The sequence below is a fragment of the Heterodontus francisci genome, chromosome 32 (genome assembly GCF_036365525.1).
Source record: "Heterodontus francisci isolate sHetFra1 chromosome 32, sHetFra1.hap1, whole genome shotgun sequence".
NCBI classification, from domain to species: Eukaryota; Metazoa; Chordata; class Chondrichthyes; order Heterodontiformes; family Heterodontidae; genus Heterodontus; species Heterodontus francisci.
Genome location: NC_090402.1, coordinates 13,254,786 through 13,274,812, shown reverse-complemented (window position 1 = coordinate 13,274,812; position 20,027 = coordinate 13,254,786). Strand labels below are relative to the sequence as shown.

Genomic DNA, 20,027 nt, shown 5'->3' with positions numbered 1-20,027 from the left:
AGCTGAAAATATTTCACTGACTATATAGGTTTTAAATCCTGAAAATAAATTGTTTCTTTAAAACTGGTACCCCTGTGCCACTATTAAAGGCTACAAAAATCACGCCTTTAATTCCCCTCAAGTTGATTTCATCTCATCCTTTGACATGTTCTCAGCTGGAGTCAGTATAGTCCAAGAGGAGCAAGTCAAGCAAGAAGCAAAGCCTGCAGTTGATATAAAATTTGAGTTGATTTGGTATTGAATGAAAGCCAATGCAGAACTATGACCTTGGCAGATGTCTGACCACCACACTTTATTAAAAAAAAATGGGCACTTTGTGTGACTGTGATCGGACAGTTAAAGATGAAGCCACTTAGAGAACGATTCTGTGTCAAAAGACAGAATGCTTTATTTAAGGTACCAGCATCAATCACAGCATGGGGGATGGACCATCTTTTAAAAAAAAACTCTAACAGCTTGGCTATATGGGAGGAATCCCCATAATAAATTGTGTCAAACACTTGCAGCAAACATTAAATGTCTTTTCATTAACAACAATGTAAATGAAATGAATGAGGCCAAGCAAAGCGACACAATAACGGCAGATAATCAGCACTAAAGCAATTTGTTTAGGGAATTTGCTTACAGCCAAAAATTGTCTTCACAGTAGATCAAAAGTTCATATTTATAAGAACAAAATGACTAAAATGTTAAAATGGATTTACTAAAAAAGCAACTTCCCTCAACAAAATCTCAGTTTGTTAAATATATACATTGTACTGATTGCTGAGTAAAATAAATTACTTGAGCAAAGGAAGTCAGAGAAAAATAAATCAAGACTTTTTAAAATATGGTTCCATAAAGTGGATCTTATTAAAAAAAGATTTTGAAAATTATCTCTAAAACCTTTCTTTCCCCTGAATCTACTTTTACCACGATGTAGCTGGGTGCTTTACAAAACAATCAGGAATTTCTAGTGCTGTTATCAAGAAATTATTCCGAGGAAACACAAAATTCCTAAAAAGGAACAGTGACTTCTACAAGCATAAAAAGAGTTGCCATACAGATGTACTATGGTGTTAAAAAGGGAAAGTCTTATAATTAGGGGAAAGTAACCAGACTGGAATGGGTTAGCAGAGTCACAATCATCCATTCATTCTCATACTGTGAGAGACAGACCAATTTAAATGCAATGTCATGGGACAGCCAGTTCAGAGAATCACTTTTTTTAAACCTTAATTTGTGTTTACATAGGAAATTTTCACCTGGGATGAAACTTTACACTGATTTTATTCACCTTCTCATGACAAGTAAAACAAATTTGGTTAAGTTCACCACATTATATTCCTCATCTTTCCTTTTCCATGTCATGGTTAATTCTCTTGTCTACACTAATGAGGGAAGTAATTTGTCTGTATACACCACAACTGTTCTCATGCTTCAGCTGAGTAATGCAAACAACCATAGATGGTTGGCCACATCACATTAGGTTTGTATAGCATAACAAGCGATAGGGCACATTAACGTGGAGGAACTGTTTTTCAAGTTGTGGACATATGATAGACCTAAAAGAAATATATAAAACACTACTCTTTAGCAAGCCAATAGAACAAAGCAATTTTGCAAAGGTTGGTGTTGAAATTTTGACAAATTTGCAGATGGTGGTGAAAGCTGAATCACCAATAATCAGCAAGCTCCTAATCTCACCACACTGCTGAGAGGAGAACAGGTGTTTACTTATAAGTGCGAGACCAAGGAGGAAACAAACTTTAAGTTAAATGACATTTCTTACTGAGTAATAGTATAGGGCTGAACTTTATTAGCGCGCCGCAAATCGCGGTGGCGCGCTTTGAAGTCAGCAGCCTTCAGGCGCGGATGCGCCGTCGCTGAGCCCCCATAATATTTCACGTGGGCGTTCATTGAAATGGAGGGGATGTTCCATCCCCAGTAACAGTGTACGGCGCCACCACACAGGAGCAGGCGAAATTTTTAAAGGGCTTCAAGCCCTTCAGTGCCATTTAAATGTTTAAAGAGACAGGATTTTTACAAAATTGAAATAAAGTTTTATTAACACTTCCAATCCCCTCTCCCACCTCCCCCCAATGAATAATCCGTTGTTTTTTTTTGTCCTATACCCCCAAAAAAGTGAGTTTACACTCACGACCTTTGTCCCCCGAACTTTATTCCCTTTGACCCTAAACCCCTTCCCACCATTCCCGCTACCAATCGGAGCGGTTTTCCCCGCTCTCCCCACCGCCATGAAAATTTCACTTCTCCCCCTCCCCACCAGTGTCACACCTCGAAACACTGAACGGAGTTGCAGCCGGCGGCCGTAATATCGGCGTGGGATGGCCGCCGGGACAAGGTAAGTTGATTCGCATGTTTTTTCATTGATTTTAATATTTAAATGAAGGCCCCGCCACCAAGCGGCACAGGTTCCACACCAGGGCCTTGCCACCGCTGTTAAAATGCAGTGGGGCCTTCTTGGCATCGGAAGTTGTGGTGGACCCTTCCCAGAAGAATTTTTCAGGACCCGCCACAACCCCCAACGCTGAAGGGCTCATAAAATTCCACCCATAGAGTGGCTGCTGAAGTGTTGATCTGGACATCAAGCTCTGGTGTTGCCATCTTGAGAAAAGATGACTTTAGCAAAATCAGTATCTATAGGGAAACTTCTCCCTCCTAAAATAAGAAATTATATGGCTTGAATGGATATATATGATAAATTTATGGCATTCAATTTCACTCCCTCCATGACATCCTTACAAATGTACATCTATTTAGAAAAGTTTTGTTTGTGAGCACTTTATAAAAAATCCAGTGGGTGACCCAATGGTAGCCAGGTGCTACCCGACAGGAAAAAGAATAATGCCATTATTAATAGAATCCTTTTACTCGCTCGTTGGAAGCAAGAATACACCTGTTGCTCAAAGCATCCCCTTGCCTTTCTTTGCTGAAGCTCCTAGAAAAATTGAAACACACACATACACACACACACATTAACAGCTAGTACAAAAGTGTCGCTGGCAGTTGGTTCGTCAAGAGCTCACCAACCCTCTTGACCAGATAATATTGGGCTGAATTTTACCAGCCCCTTGATGCCGTGGGTCACTACGGGCAGGCCTGTAAAATTCAGCAGGAAGAGACCCGCCTCGACGCCCGATGTCAAGAAGGGCCCGCAGCATATTACCGGCGGCAAGGGGACCTCGATGCAGCCCCCCTGACACCTGGCAGCGGGGCCTTCATCTAAATATTCAAATGAACAACAATGAGACTTAAATTAACTTACCTGCAGGCGGTGGCCATTCCATGCCAATTTTACAGCCGCTGAAGGCAGCTCGCGTGCCTTCGGAACTCCATATGGTGTTCTGAGGCGAGAATCTGGTGGGAAGGCAGGAGAAATCAAATGTTCAGGGCGGGGGGGGAGGGGGAGCAGCAAAAACAAACCTGATTGGGTGAGGAGATGATGGGAAGGGGTTGAAGGTACAAGGAAAGAAAGTTCATAGGGGAAAAGTTGTGATGGAAATTTTTATGTTTTGGGGGAGGGGGTAGGGCAAACAATACACTGATTATTCATTGATGGGGTGGGAGAGGGGATTTGAAGTGTGCATAACATTTTATTGCACACTCCGCCCCCTCTATTTAAATGAGCCACTGCGCGGAATACCGTGGGGGCTCTTCGGCAGCACTTCAGAGTCAGAAGGCCCTCAAGTTCAGAGCGCAGCACGCTAGTAAAATTCAGCCCATTGTGTTTCCAACTTCACTGGCGATGATGAATGACATACAACTGTTGAATTATACGTGAATCATGGGGCTGAATTTTCGCCACAGAGGCGGGAACCAGGAGCCAGGTCTGTTTTTGGGTCATAAATCCGCCAATGGGGGGTGGAGGGGACCGATTAAAGTTCATATTTTCGCCCTTAAATTGGTATGGAGACGGGTTCCGAGTGAGGGGAGTTGGAGCCAGTGGGGGCATGAACGGAGGCGCGTTAGACTATCATGGCAGCTATCACTGAGGCTGCTGGTTGTCCTGAGGGAGAGATCTGCATTTTGTGTCAAAGCTTTCCGCTGCACCAGTGGGAAGTGAGATGTCACAATGGAGCCGGAGGCCTGGTACCTGGAGCAGGGCAGACCCTCGTTGCATCTATGCTGACCTAGATATAACGCTGGAAACCATATGGGAGAGGACGGAGGTCCTCTTCCTGGAAGGTTGTAGGAAAAGGCCACCTTGTCGTGCAGCAGGGGCACCTCTGTTCAGTGTCATCTCCCTCCGCCTCCACTTCCACCTCCTCCCTTACCTTCTGTTCCTCCCCCAGTGAGCGGCGTCATTGTCCTCAGGGTGCAAAACTTTCTGGAGGCCCATGCTATGGAGAGTGTAGCAGACCACCACTATGACTAAGATCTTTGCAGGAGGGTATTGGAGGGCACCACCTGACCAGTCTGGGTCTGGAATCACATCTTCAGAAACCTGATGGCCTGTTGAATAGTTGTCCTACTGAGTAACATGGCATTGGTTGTATCATTATATTAAATGCAGCCACAGACTCTGGAGTGCCTGGACTGACAGAGGATGAAGGAGTCATGACAGCTGCCAGGAAAGCAAGCACACACATGCTGGAAGCTCTTGTCACAGACCAGTTGGACGTTGAGAGAGTGGAAGCCCTTCCTGTTGTTGGATCTCACTGGCCCATTGCTGGATGCCTTGATTACCACATGGGTGCAATCGATGAAGCTGTGCACCTGGGGGAATCTAGCAATGGAGGCTGAACCCAATGCCCTCTGTCCTGCAAGTCCATGTCTATCGTCAAATGAATGACCTGTCCAGCTCTGGCAAAGAGGGCATCCAGCCGTTTGCAAGATGGCATCAAGATCCGCAGCAGGGGGCATCCAGCAATGGGGTGAAACCCACTATCCTCTGTGCCAGCGAGGCACCATCTGTCTGAAATTGTATGTACTGCCCAGCTTTCGCACAGAGGGCATCAGTAACCTGTGAGATGCAGAGGTGTGCAGCCGCTTCTGAGAGGCCACCAAGGTCCGCAGTTGATCCTTGGCAGGAGCCAGAGGTTAACAGGTTCAAGTGCACAGTAATTTTGACAGCTACCGGCAGGACATGGCAAGCAGTGCTGTGAGGTGTGAGGTCTTCCGCGACGAGGACACAAATCCCTGTGACCATCTGCCTGCAGAAGCGCAGTCTCCTCTGGTACCGGTTCTCTGTCATCTCAAGGCAGCTCCATCTTCAGTGGTAGATCCAATGCTTAGTGTATGGCCTCTGTTGCCTTCCTGCTCCTCATCCCTCTCCTCTGCCTTCCTAATGCCTATTGTGTCTGCGCTAGCTCTCCGAAAGAGCAATTTACCTAGTGCCACTCCCCCGCTTTCTCCCTGTAGCCCTGCACATTTTCCTTTTCAGATAACAATCCAATTCCCTCTTGAATGCCTCAATTGAAATTGCCTCCACCACACTCTCAGGTATTGCATTCCTGATCCTAACCACTTGCTGCGTGAAAAAGTTTTTCCTTATATCACTACTGCTTCTTTTGCCAATTACCTTAAATCTGTGTCCTTTTGTTCTCGATCCTACCAACAATAGGAACAATTTTTCCCTATCCACTCTGTCCAGACCCCTCATGATTTTGAACACCTCGATCAAATCTCCTCTCAACCTTCTCTTCTCCAAGGAAAACAGTCCCAACTTCTCCAATTTATCCATGTAATTTAAGTTCCTCATCCCTGGAAACATTCTCTAATGCCATCACATCTTTCCTAAAGTGTGGTTCCAATTCTGGACACAATGGCCGGAATGTTATGCCACCCCAACAAGCCAGATGGTAGTGGGGGTGTGGCGTAAAATGGACGGGCAGGCTGCGGGAGGCTTTCCTGACCCGCTCCTGCCTCCACCCCCCCCCCCCCTTTATGTAGGGTGGGGTGGGGGGCGAAAAATGGCTCGCCCGCCCCAGGCTAATCAAGTGGAACCGGGAAAAGCTTCCTGTGAAAACCAGGTGGCTGCGATTGTCGGGGTGGGGGGCCTGCTCATCGGGCACAGGGTGCCCAATGGAGGGTTGCCCCCACTACCCTAGCACCCAACCAACCACCCTTGCCTCGCCAGGGCCCGACCGATCACCCCTGGCGAGGCAACCAAAACCTACCTGTCTTCCCGGCTCCATGTCTTTGGCTGGGCTGCACTCCCAGCAGTGGCCACCGCTCCCGGTGGCGCCACTGGGAGTAAGAGCTGCTGGCTCGCTGATTGGCCGACAGCTCAATGAGACGGGCCTTCCTCCCTCAAGCGGGTGGAAGTCCCGCCTTGGAACAGTTAAAGCCTGGGGACCCCTAAAATGTGGGTTGGATCCCCTGGCAAGGCAGAAGCGTGTTCGCCACCGACATTTCAGTCAGTGGCTGGCTCCCGTCCGCCACCGTGAAATCCCAGCCAATACTCTAGTTGAGACCAAACCAGTGTTCTATAAAAGTTTAACATAACTTCCTTGCTTTTATACTCTATGCTCCTATTAATGGAGTCTGGGATGCTGTACACTCTACTAACCTCTCTCACCTTGTCCTGCCACCTTCAATGATTTATGCACAGATAAGACCAGATCCCTTTGCTCCTGCACCCATTTTAGAATTGTACCCTTTCTTTTATATTGTCTCTGCATGTTCTTCCTACCAAAATGAATCACTTCACACTTCTCTGCATTAAATTTCATCTGCCACTTGTCCACCAACTTGTCTATGTCCTTTTGAAGTTCTACAGTATCCGCTTCACAGTTCACTATGTTTGCAAGTTTCATATCGTCTGCAAATTTTGAAATTGTGCCCTGTACACACAGGTCTAGGTCATTAATATATATCAGGAACAGCAGGGTCCTAACACTGACCCTTGGGGACACAAGGAAGTTTCTTACTGTTCCCAGAGACTGTAATATCAAATAAATAAGAAAAAGCTTCAAAATTATACCCTGAAGAATACCTTTCAGCTGAAATGCCATGCTGCTATGTTATACCTGCAGCTCCAGTTCCACTCTGCAATTTGTCACTATAACTGGCTTTTTTTCCCTTCTGAGATAGCCTCTTTCCCAACTGTTGACATTTTTTGACCCTATGGACTTAATGTTTGGGCCCCACCGGCATTGGGAATGGAGAAGGACGGGGCCCAAAAATTACAAGGCCAGCCGACATGCGGCTTCCTGAACCTGCTCCCGATGTCGATCATTTTGGACAACATGGCTTTGGGGCCTGGGAAGGCCGCCTGCCCCCACAATTTGGCTCGTTAGGAGCCTTGTTGAGCAGGGAATAAGGAGGTCGATAGGGATTTTCCAGTCAGCCTCCAGTTTCCCGACGCGATGGGCAGCAGATCAACTGCCTGGAGGCGAGCATCCTTTGACAGACTGGGGTCCAGCGCTCCTGGCAAGCCTACAGACCCTTCCTCCCTGCCTGCCTGGGCAGGGTTATAGCCAAAGGCTGCCCAGTAGAGGAGCTTCACTGTTGCCCCTGTGCCAACCCCCCCCCCCCCCCCACTCCTCCACAAGAGCAATGGCCTGGCTGCTTTTCGTGTTTTTTAAGTAAATGTTTTAAAAAGTGGCTGAGGGGGCACCTTCTTGTTCAAGCACGTTCCCAGTTACTTACCTTATATTGGAACCAGAAGGCCTCTAATTGGCCCTGCAGCTTCGAAAGCCTGCCCACTGCCTTAAAAAGACAGGGAACGTGTCTTCATTCCAAATAAGAGCTCACCCATGAAAATTTTGAGTTTAAATCGATTTCCCATCGGAGGCAGGTTCGGGACCCGAAAGCAGTCCCGACTCCTGATTCCCGCCTCTGTGGGGAAAATTCAGCCCCAGGCCAATTGCAGTAAATTGCACAGTTATACGACCTGCAGCATGCATGTTCAGTTTAGAAACAGAGTGCCATCATTTGTTTGTCTGATGTGTTGGTGTATGGCAGACAGTGAACAAGGGAGAATGGCAGTTTTAGCAAGTGCTGCATAAGAAGTCAACATGACAGTGTTAAAGAGTCTGGGACTAAGCAGGATCATTATATCTTGTTCAAAACCCACAAATTTTTGGAAGTTAATCTGGATTCGTTAGACCATGCTGTGATTTCCATTAAATTATTCACTGTTTTACAGATTAACAGAAATACTAAGCATTAATTTTTAAGTACTTCTTAAAAAAAACAAGTAGAATGGCAATAAAGCCTAGAAGGGAAATCACTTTCTTGATCGAGTTGCTGGATGAGTTAAATATTTGGGGGGGGGGGAAAGACAGTGGTGTCACTAGACTAGTAACCCAAAGCTCCAGGTGGTAATGCTGAAGGGTCACTGACCTGAAACGTTAACTCTGCTTCTCTCTCCACAGATGCTGCTAGACCTGCTGAGTATTTCCAACATTTCTTGTTTTTATTTCAGATTTCCAGCATCTGCAGTATTTTGCTTTTATTATTATTTATTATTGCCCCAGGTGGTAATGTCACAAGACTAGTAACCCTAATGGTCTGGGAAAATGGGTTTGAATCACACCATGGCAAATGGTGGAATTTGAATTCAATTAATAAATCTGGAATTAAAAGCTAGTCTAGTGGTGATCATGAAACCATTGTCGATTGTTGTAAAAACCCATCTGGTTGATTAATGTCCATTAGGGAAGGAAATCTGCCGTCCTTATCTGGTTTGGCCTACATGTGAGCCCAGACCCACGGCAATGTGGTTGACTCTTAAAATGCCCCCTGAAATAGCCTAGCAAGCCACTCAGTTGTATCAAATCGCTACAAAGTCTAAGAAAAGGAATGAAACCGGATGGACCACCTGGCATCGACCTAGGCACTGGAAACGACAACGGCAAACCCAGCCCTGTCGAACCTGCAAAGTCCTCCTTACTAATATCTGGGGGTTTGTGCCAAAATTAGGAGAGCTGTCCCATAGATTAGTCAAGCAACAGCCTAACATAGTCATACTCATAGAATCATACCTTGCAGACAATGTCCTAGACATTAGGGGTGGCACAGTGGCGCAGTGGTTAGCACCGCAGCCTCACAGCTCCAGTGACCCGGGTTCAATTCTGGGTACTGCCTGTGTGGAGTTTGCAAGTTCTCCCTGTGTCTGCGTGGGTTTCCTCCAGGTGCTCCGGTTTCCTCCCACATGCCAAAAGACTTGCAGGGTGATAGGTTAATTGGCCATTATAAATTGCCCCTAGTATAGGTAGGTGGTAGGGAAATATTGGGACAGGTGGGGATGTGGTAGGAATATGGAATTAGTGTAGGATTAGTATAAATGGGTGTTTGATGGTCGGCACAGACTCGGTGGGCCGAAGGGCCTGTTTTAGTGCTGTATCTCTAAACTAAACTAAACTAAACACTGCCATCACCATCCCTGTCCTGTCCTGTCCCATCGGCAGGACAGACCCACCAGAGGTGGCAGCACAGTGGTATATAGTTGGGAGGGAGTTGCCCCGGAAGTCCTCAACATTGACTCCGGACCCCATGAAGTCTTATGGCATCAGGTTCAACATGGGCAAGGGAACCTCCTGCTGATTACCACCTACCACCCCCACCTCAGCTGATGAATCAGCGCTTCTCCGTGTTGAACACCAATTCAATGATGCACTCAGTGTAATAAGGGCACAAAATGTACTCTGGCTGGGGAACTTCAATGTCCATCACCAAGAGTGGCTTGGTAGCACCATTACTGACCGAGCTGGCTGAGTCCTAAAGGACATAGCTGCTAGACTGGGTCTGCGGCAGGTGGTGAGGGAACCAACATGAGGGAAAAATCTACTTGACCTCGTCCTCACCAATCTACCTGTCAAAGGTACATCTGTCCATGACAGTCTTGGTAGGAGTGATCACCACATAGTCCTTGTGGAGACAAAGTCTCGTCTTCACACTGACGGTACCCACCATCATGTTGTGTGGCACTCCCATCGTGCTAAATGGTATAGATTTTGAACAGATCTAGCAACTCAAAACTAGGCATCCATGAGGCGCTGTGGGCCATCAGCAGCAGAACTGTATTCAATCACAACCTGTAACCTCAAGGCCCAGCATATCCCCCACTCTACAATTACCATCAAGCTGGGGGACCAACACTCGTTCAATGAAGAGTGCAGGAGGGCATGCCAGCAGCAGGACCAGGCATACCTAAAAATGGGGCGTTAGCCTGGTGAGTCAACAACACAGGACTAGTTGCATACCAAGCAGCAGAAGCAGCATGCAATAGACGGGGCTAAGCGATCCCACAACCAACGGATCAGATCTAAGCTCTGCAGTCCTGCCACATCAGTCATGAATGGTGGTGGAGAATTAAATAACTGACAACAGGAGGCTCCGCAAACATCCCCATCCTCAACAATGGAGAAGCCAAGCACAACAATGCAAAAGATAAGGCTGAAGCATTTGCATCCATCTTCAGCCAGAAGTGCCAAGTTGATGATCCATCTTAATATAAAAGCAAAATACTGCGGATGCTGGAAATCTGAAACAAAAACAAGAAATGCTGGAATCACTCAGCAGGTCTGGCAGCATCTGTGGAAAGAGAAGCAGAGTTAACGTTTCGGGTCAGCGACCCTTCTTCGGAACTCCATCTTAGCCTCCTCCTGAGGTCCTCAGCATCACAGATGCCAGTCTTCCACATGATATCAAGAAATGGCTGAAGGCGCTGGATACTGCAAAGACTATGGGCCCTAACAACATTCCTGCAATAGTACTGAAGACTTGTGCTCCAGAACTAGCCGCACGCCTAGCCAAGTTGTTCCAGTACAGCTACAACACTGGCATCTATCCAGCAATGTGGAAAATTGCCTAGGTATGTCCTGTGCACAAAAAGCAGTATAAATCCGACCTGGCCAATTACTGCCCTATCAGTCTACTCCCGATCATCAGCAAAGTGAAGGAAGGGGTCGTCGACAGTGCTATCAATTGCTCAGCAATAACCTGCTCAGTTTGGGTTCCGCCAGGGACACTCAGCTCCTGACCTCATTATAGCCTTGGTCCAAACAGGGAGAAAACAACTGAACTCCAGAAGTGAGGTGAGGTGAGAGTGACTGCCCTTGACATCAAGGCAGCATTTGACAGAGTATCAAGGAGCCCTGGCAAAACTGGAGTCAACAGGAATCAGGGGCGAAACTCTCCACTGGTTGGAGTCATACCTAGCACAAAGGAAGATGGTTGTGTTTTTGGAGGTCAATCATCTCAGTCCCATGACATTACTGCAGGAATTCCTCAGGGTAGTGTCCTAGGCCCAACCATCTGCAGCTGCTTCATCAATGACCTTCCCTCCATCATAAGGTTAGAAGTGGAGATGTTTGCTGATGACTGTACAATGTTCAGCACCATTCGTGACTTCTCATTAACTGAAGCAGCCCATGTCCAGATGCAGCAAGACCTGGACAATATCCAGGCTTGGGCTGATAACTGGCAAGTAACATTCGCCCCAATGACCATCTCAAACAAGAGAGAATCTAGCCATCTCCCCTTGACATTCAATGGCATTACCATCGCTGAATCCCCCACTGTTAACATCCTGGAGTCAGCACTGATCAGAAACTTAACTGGACCGGCCACATAAATGCTGTGGCTACAAGAGCAGGCCAGAGGTTTGGAATTCTGCGGCGAGTAACTTACCTCCTGACTCCCCAATGCCTGTCCACCATCTCCAAGGCACAAGTCAGGAGTGTGATGGAATACTCTCCACTTGTCTGGATGGGTGCCGCTCCAACAACACTCAAGAAGCTCGACACTATCCAGGACAAAGCAGCCCGCTTGATTGGCACCCCATCCACCACCTTCAACATTCACTCCCTCCACCACTGACGCACACTGGCAGCAGTGTGTACCATATACAAGATGCACTGCAGCAACTCACCAAGGCTCCTTCGACAATACCTTCCAAACCTGCGATCTCTACCACCTAGAAGAACAAGGGCAGCAGATACATGGAAACTCCACCACCTGCAAGTTCCCCTCCAAGCCACACACCATCCTGACTTGGAACTATATCGCCATTCCTTCACTGTCGCTGGGTCAAAATCCTGGAACTCCCTTCCTAACTGCACTGTTGGTGTACCTACACTCCAAGGACTGCAGTGGTTCAAGAAGGCAGCTCACCACCACCTTCTCAAAGGCAATTAGGGATGGGCAATAAATGCTGGCATAACCAATGACGCCCACATCCCCTGAACGAATTTTTAAAAAAATTCCAATCTTTGCCACTTTACGAATGTCACACAATTACTAACAGTGATTTTCACTGATAACTATAGAGTTAATGCTACCATGTACTGAGCCAAGAAAAACAAATTAAAGAGAACTGATGTGAACGTATTGAATTGAATGGATTGGACTTACTTTATATTTTATTTAAACACAATAACCAGTTTCTTCCTGCATATAGAAGTTTTACTTAAATTATTTTTTCCTCTTTACCAAACATTGAAAGAAAAATTCAGATCGTCTTCAATTTGAATCTGACCTCAACTACTTCTTAAAATGAAAAATACCATCGCTCGATCAGCTTTCCTTGATTGTTCGGTGTTCTGCTTGCTGTAGTTCAAAAAAAAACAAATCGTTTTGTATGCTGTATCACTGCGTTCCATTTAGCCTTCACTGTAGGAGGCCAGACTGCAATGTCAGCCTCAGAGAATCTGAAGAAAGTCTACCCAGAAAGGGTTGAAGAGAAGAAATTGGAGGCAAATGGGCCGTGAACTAAACCATCATGTAGAGCTATCGATGCTGATAACATTTATTCAATCGCCTGATATTGTTGAGCTTGGCCTGAATGAAGTCTTTCAGGGTGCTGCATGAAGTTAAAGCAAGTAAATTTCTATCTTTTTCTGCATTAGCTGCCTCATTGCCCTTCAATCGGCCTCACAAAAGCAGAAAATGGTTATACCATCTGCTTTCAATTCTCTGTAGCCAAATGTTCTTGTTGCGCCACTGCACACATTCAGAACAGTTCCCCCCCCCCAACACCCCCACCAAGTATTAGCCTTCTGGGCATGCCTAAAGTATCGCTGCAAAGTAAATAGACCTGACCAAGGAAGTTTGTGTTCATAAAAAAAAATTAAACTTTGAATTTAAGACCAGTTTAAGACCAATGGTTGATACAAGTATAAACAATTTAATTCTACCAACTCACCCCAAGAAGTGTTACAAAAAAATCACTAGACCTCTAAGCAAACGAGGCAAAGATGGTAGGAGCAGCAGTTTCTTCCATTAAACAGGAACATAATTGTGTTAATTTGTACTTGTAGGACATGCATTAATTTGAGTTCTTCCAAATGTATAAATGTGAATTGCTTTTAATCTAAAAAAAAAGTCCAAGCCAGCATAAAGTTTTTAAAAAAATATTTTTTGAAAGATCCCAGGACTTGAGTTGCCTGGTAGTTACCAGTCGTTCCCTATCACATAGAAGCAAGAAGCTTGATTAGACCAGGAGTTATAGAAATGTAAAAATTGTCTACATTTTACAATTATTTCTGGTATCATAAATTCAGATTACCTATTGATCTCATACCTAGATTAATTAGAATTGAACTAATATACATGAAACTGAATCAGTTACAGTTTACCAATTTCCTGTTCCAGCTAGGCCTAGCTTGTTTCATATTTAGATAGAAATTCTATGCATTGCACCCGTTTTTTGGGCGTAAAGCATACCAATTTAGCCACGGATGGGCTGTGCCCAAAATGCACAGACGCTGACCCTCTGCTAAATATGTGGGACCCACTTTTAGATGTCCCCTTAAAATGCAAAAGAGAGCTTCAACACCTGTTAAGCACCCCTTTCAGAACTGTTGACAAGCAGGGCAGGAGTCAGTGCTCACCCCATTCTGGAATCTTCAGCATTCCCAGGGGCCACCAACTGAAGGTAGGTTGCAAAAATCTTCAAATTAAAAGATGTTCTTGAGGAGCTGTGTTCATCCCCTGCCTCACCCCACAGCCCATTCCAAACCCTGGCCTAAGAAGTTACTGGGGGTGGCTAGAAATTGAAGTCTTTGCTTGGGTGAGTAATCTGTGGAGCCATGCAGAGTGGTGGCAGCCTGTATCAAACATACTGATGAGGCCAGAGGATTGATTTCCCAGCCGTCTTGCTTCAGGCATACACAGATCATACAGTTCAGAGTCTAGACTTATTTCTACCCCGCCTAGTAGTGTACTAAAGTCCTTCAGGTGATCAGGACTGGGGGAGATTGAAGCTTCTAAGAGGGGCCCGGGGAGCCCTCCTGCTCCTTCTGGCACACAAGAAGTGCTGAAACATCTACATAACTTGGGGAGCCAGAAGTTCCTACCTCCATTTCACTGTAAAGTTTCCCAATCCCTTGCAAACCCATGCAGCAGTAGTAAATTTAAAATCAGGTTCCCAATTGTGCTGTGGGAGCCTGATTTAAAGAAGTTAATTAAGTGTCCCACCTCCCCATGGCAGGACACTCACTCAAATACCCCAATATCCACTGCCATAATAATGGTGGCCAGCACCCATGTGGCAGGTTGAGGTCACATTCCACACGTTTCACTTTTAGACAAAGAGTGGCAAGGATGTGGAACGCACTACCACAAGGAATAGTTGAGATGACTGGCAGATTCACATTTAAGGGGAAGCTACATAATTACATGAGGGAGAAAGGTATAGAAGTATATGGCTGATAGGGTTAGATGAAGAGGGATGGGAGGAGGCATAGACTATTTGGGCCAAATGGCCTGTTTCTGTGATGTAGACTTTACATTACTCTATGTTCACTTGATGGGCACTTACTTTAAAGAAAAACAACATTTTTCAATTTATACCCCTTGATGTAATAATGCTTGTGAAATAGTAATTTTGTCAAAACAGCCATCAATGTCATTCCATGAGAATTAATCTCCCATCTATGCTGCCACAACATAGCAGCTACATCATCAAGCACTGGGACGGCATAGGGGAAGTAATCAGCTTTCCCATCCTAGAGATGGTCACAGCAAAATGTGTGAGGATATGATTAGGTTTAATTATGATACAACTTTCCTCTTCCCCTCCTGAAAGTCTCGACCCCTTCATAGGATTATATTTCCATGGGCATCAGTCACCTCCTATACCTCTATGCAGCCATTTTCCATAGATGATATTTGTGTGTAGACAATATGATCACAGGAAACATCATAGCTGAACCGAACCCTGATCCCAGATAGTTATAGTTCCACCAGCAATGATCACAAACTTATCAGAAACAGGAACATTGGTTGATTTTCAGCTCCTTAACCTAGGCCAGAAATTTCAAGGCTAGCTGTATAGTGTTCCTACTGCTGCCAGGCTGAGATTAGCTAACAAGGTTCAGTATACGGATTGGATGTGGGACCTTTATAGTCTTTCCGATAGCCTCTTCTGTATGGCTGAGTCAAAGTCAGATATCAATGGAGGGTGGCAATCAACTCAGGCTTGCTTTAGCAATCTAATAGTCTACCATTAGCTCAGCGAATTGAGCACCATTATGACGGCATCCTTAAATCCATTAATGAATTAATGCTTCTGCTAAAATAGTAGGCAAAGGAATTCATACGCTACTATCAGAGTGAAATTTCACTCTATTGCGAGATAGATGCTTTCATATCACCAAAAATTAAAATGGGTAAAATAAATACTGATACTGCATTATCTGCACAGCACAAAAGAAGCCTGACAACTGTCACCAGCAAAAAAAAGGAAGTGAAAATCAGTAATTTTCCCTAAATTAGTGAGTATGGCAGTCTGATGTGTTTCAAGGCAATAAAACATTTCAAGATTGGGATGACGTTGAACCACTTAAGCTTCACCTTTGTGCTATGTGCCATCACCTCAACTCAGAGATGCATTCACCATCTTGTAACATATTCCAGGTTTGCATATGCATGTAAATACAAACACACTTCTTAAACCAAGTACCTTCCCATTAATTTTTGAAGTGTGGCTGCAGAGATCTATTATGTGCAGCACACAGATTGGGGTGTAAAAACTATCCTTAAATGTTTAATGATCAAAGATAGCATGTTACGTTACATCATGAGGTTAAATTTAACCTTGTAAATTTTTCAAGCAAAGTTTCATTCAAGCAAAATGTATTTTCCTCCAGATTATATAAAACCCATCAGTAGCTTCCCCCCTCTCTAATATAAATGAGTAAACATGCTAGTAAAACCAGATAAAAGCCTGTACTGAAGACATGAAAATGGCTAATGGCAGTGGAAAAGTCAGTCTATTGGCTGCTACTGCTTCGAAAATTGTATTAGTTCATGACCTTCGATCAAACAAGACCCCACATTTCACAATGAGAGAAACCACTGCTGCAAGCTGCCAACTTTGAAGCGCTCCTCTGTGAATGTGGCTCATCTGTCTAATTGCTTCTTTATTGTTTCGATGTGACATTGTATTGTACAATGTCACATAGAATGTTTCCCTCCCCATTGATCTCAGCAGCAATAAAAAGCTTTAAAACACAGATGATAATACTACCAGGGCTTGGCCTTGCCATTCCCCCTACCCCCATGAAATTTCAAATTATGGGTCACACACATAACACATTATAAGCTTAATGGCATATTTGAGAGTATTTCAATGTCATGAAATATTACCTTGGGGTTTTCCAGGATCCCAGACTCATAGCTGTGGGAAAATATTAAAACAAAATTGAAGAAATAAACAAGAATATCTACCATGAAAGAATCAGACTATATTAAGATGACAAGTATATAAAACAAGTATATTACTCAATAAAGATTAAAACAAAAATGAATGCTGGAAATCTGGAAAGAATAGAAAATTTCTGGAAATACACAGCTGGTCTGTCAGTAACAGGAAAAGAAAGGAAACTGTTGCATTTTCAATAGAGTCCCATCATCAGATGGTCCTGACAAAGGGTCTCCACTCAAAATGTTAAATTGTATTTTCTCCTTCAGATACAGTGGCACCTGCTGTAGAGTTCCAATTTTTTTTTACCCCTTTTTTACTTCACCATTCAGTGCTCAGCTTCTTACCTGATATGCATGATGTTAGCATCCATACTCCAAGGGCTTTTGGGAGTGACAGGAACAGGAATGCCATGTGTCTATAGTCAAAAAGGAAAACAATGATCATTCAGGGAATCTTAAACCTGCATCCACTGCAGTCCTGCTAAGTGCAAGTTACATTTTTTACAATAAAATGTGCCTCACAATGTCTCTGCAACGCAGTTTATGATGGATAAAGTGCTCATAGGGAAACAAAAGTTCAGATGTGTCTCCTTTTAAATAATGTTAGTGAGTTCATTACAAAGCAGAGGAATTTCATAAACATTTTACATTTTTGCTACTAGCATTGCAGTGTAATTTCAATCCAAAATTACACCCAAATGACTATAATGAAAAGATATTTAAGTTTTTGTCCCATCTCATTTTAGAAGACCACCACTGTCTTGAGGACACAACCTTAACCCACAAAAAGTTATTACTACACAGAATTTATAGCACAGAAACAGGTCATTCAAACCAGCTGATCTGTGCCAGTGTTAATGATCCTCACAAATTTCTTCCCATCCTATTTCATCTAACCCCCATCAACATATCCTTCTATTCCTTTCTCCCTCATGTACTTACGGAGCTTCCCCTCAAATGCGTCTATGCTATCCGCCTCAACTACATCTGGTAACAAGTTCCAAATTCCAACCAGTCCCTGGGTAAAGAAATTTCTCCTGAATTCCTCATTACACAAATACATTGCAGTTAGTATGTGCATAGGTTCGACATTGTCCATGCTGCACCAAGTTATCTGTTTTTCCACCATGCAGCATCCTATAGAACTCTAACCGCTCGAACTGACTGGGCTACTATATTTTGTTGTGGATGGTAGTTTTGACTAATTGTTCAGCATGTGCCATTTCCAGCTGTCAAATTAAGTCCTGCTTTAAAAGCCACACACTGCTCATCAATTCCCCTCAAGGTTCACTGCTGTGCTGGGTACAAACTAGTAAGAAATGATCTACGAATTACAGACAAGCTCCAAGGACTGAACAGGAAATTACACAGGGAAACTTAATGCGCGATTAGTGCGTTAAGGAGGAATCTTCAATTAAATGATTTAATATTTCTAGTACTTTCTAGTCATTTTTTATACAAATGTAAGGATAATTTTAAGTTTGCAAAAAAGAATGAACATCTGTTTATAAGGATGTTGGTGGGGTGGGAGGGAATGGGAAGGGGAAAACCTGAAATAAAGGCATGATGCAGAGAAGATGAGTATCTATTCTTGTGAACTGATACGATTTCTCAACCTCCCACTGCGAGGCTCCTCCTTCAGATCACACAGAATACACTGAAGCATGGATAACAAACAACATTATGAAGTAATTCATTACTTTGGCCCCAATTATTTCTAATCACCGCGACAGAACAGTACCCGTGGTGACCAGGGCCATCAGCTCCTGAAACCCAGTCTTGCAGAAATGCCACCAGCTACTAAGGCAGACGGAAAGAAATCTTTAGTGTGGAACCTTTCACATGAAAACTAGCTCCAGTGATGAATAACACTCAGACACTGCTCCAAAAAAAGATACTATTCATAAGTGAAAAAGTTACTTTTTTCCCCATTTTCAGAGTTATACAATTCCATTCAAAAATATAATACCTCAACAGTGGCTCTTCTGAATACACTAAATTTCAAAAATAAACTTTACGACTTAGTCACTAAGTAAATTCTTTTTAAATGGAAAGTCAAGTTGGAATTCCATACCCTATTAAAGCTGAAATATTTCCATCCTTAATATTCTTATAGACAGTAAGTTTACTTTTAAAAATCATCAAATTTAGTAAATAAATGCTTATTCGTAAGCTAAAAAACTGCTACTTGGAAAATGAGTTATTTGTTGCCTTGTGGCATTAAGAATTGTATCCTTTCTGGTCCGCTTACAATACGCACCATTTCAGCCGGTGGGCAGGACAGGCATCAGCTTTACTTGATAAACTACTATCCAGAGGAGCCCATGGTATGTTGGTTACAGCAAAGATCTGAAACAGTACAGCTTTCCCAACTAAGATTGCCTTATTTGGCAGAGAACAAGTATCATACTTGGGACCCTCTTCTACACAGTTCAGTGCAATACACATTGTATTTACCCAGTGAGCAAAGGTTTATTTTATAACCAGGTTTTACCTGACTACGTTAACATACAGATAAGAAAATTAACGCTGCTCAAGAGGAACAAATAGCCAGACTTCAGGTGCAAATCTGAAATTGAAATTTGGATTAATATGTATGTTTTAAAATCCAAAATTCATTTTTGGTGCATTTAAATTCCACATTCAGTCAAATCCATATCAGCATTCTGAACTGAACCAATTTGGATTCCAAAACTACTTCATAACTCAAGCCTATAGTCAGTTGATGCGGTCCACTGTCATTTTGGGTAATGGTGAGATTGTCAGATATTGGTGTGAGTATGAGAAGGTTCAAGTTAATGTATGAAAACTGGAATGTTTCTACTACTTGGAACTTGTAAGATATAGCAGTGGTGCAATGACCTCACTGTGCGGGATGGCTAGAGATATAAATTTCCAGAAAGGGAAAACTGAAGAGCCTCAGAAATACTGAAGGTTGCAACAGCCAAGTTGACTCACGGAGGGATGATATTTGCTACCTGCCGAACACATCTCTAACCTGCAAAATTAGTTTACTATTTCCATGTTTCGAAAATAGACATCTTACAGAAATCATGCCTTTCTAAACCCCATCAATTCACCAGGCGTCTAGATTATTGTCAGTTCAGGACTCCCATTTCATTGCAGGCAGAAATGATATTTCATAGCAGTACGGAAAAGAAATAGAACAATCTTGGACAAATAACTCAGAAGCAATAAGCCGATGTGATTGCAGACATGAGGGAAAAGTTCCGCTTTTAAGAGGCACACTCACAGTAGAAAAGTCATTTCCCCCTCCTACTCACATAACCTCCAAACTGCAAAGGCTCACAGTTCACAGTCATTTTTCCCCTCAGCTATGGGCATTTGTTTAGTTCAGATCACAGGAGAGTTGTGTCCTTTCACTGGATGCCCATGTTTGTACTGATAAAACTGGCTCTCTTATCCCA

The 20,027-nt window shown here is 43.8% G+C and overlaps 1 protein-coding gene across 2 annotated transcripts in view; it reads right to left on the bottom strand.

The window, feature by feature from the left end:
* ass1 (argininosuccinate synthase 1) overlaps positions 1–20,027 on the bottom strand; it is a 162,548-nt gene that overhangs the window by 83,853 nt on the left and 58,668 nt on the right. For both annotated transcript variants that reach the window (XM_068012270.1, XM_068012268.1), the window contains exons 7-8: positions 16,945–17,015; positions 16,543–16,573 (exon numbers count right to left, since the gene is read on the bottom strand). In XM_068012270.1, the coding sequence (XP_067868371.1) occupies positions 16,543–16,573; positions 16,945–17,015 (102 nt within the window). The remainder of the gene's footprint in view (positions 1–16,542; positions 16,574–16,944; positions 17,016–20,027) is intronic.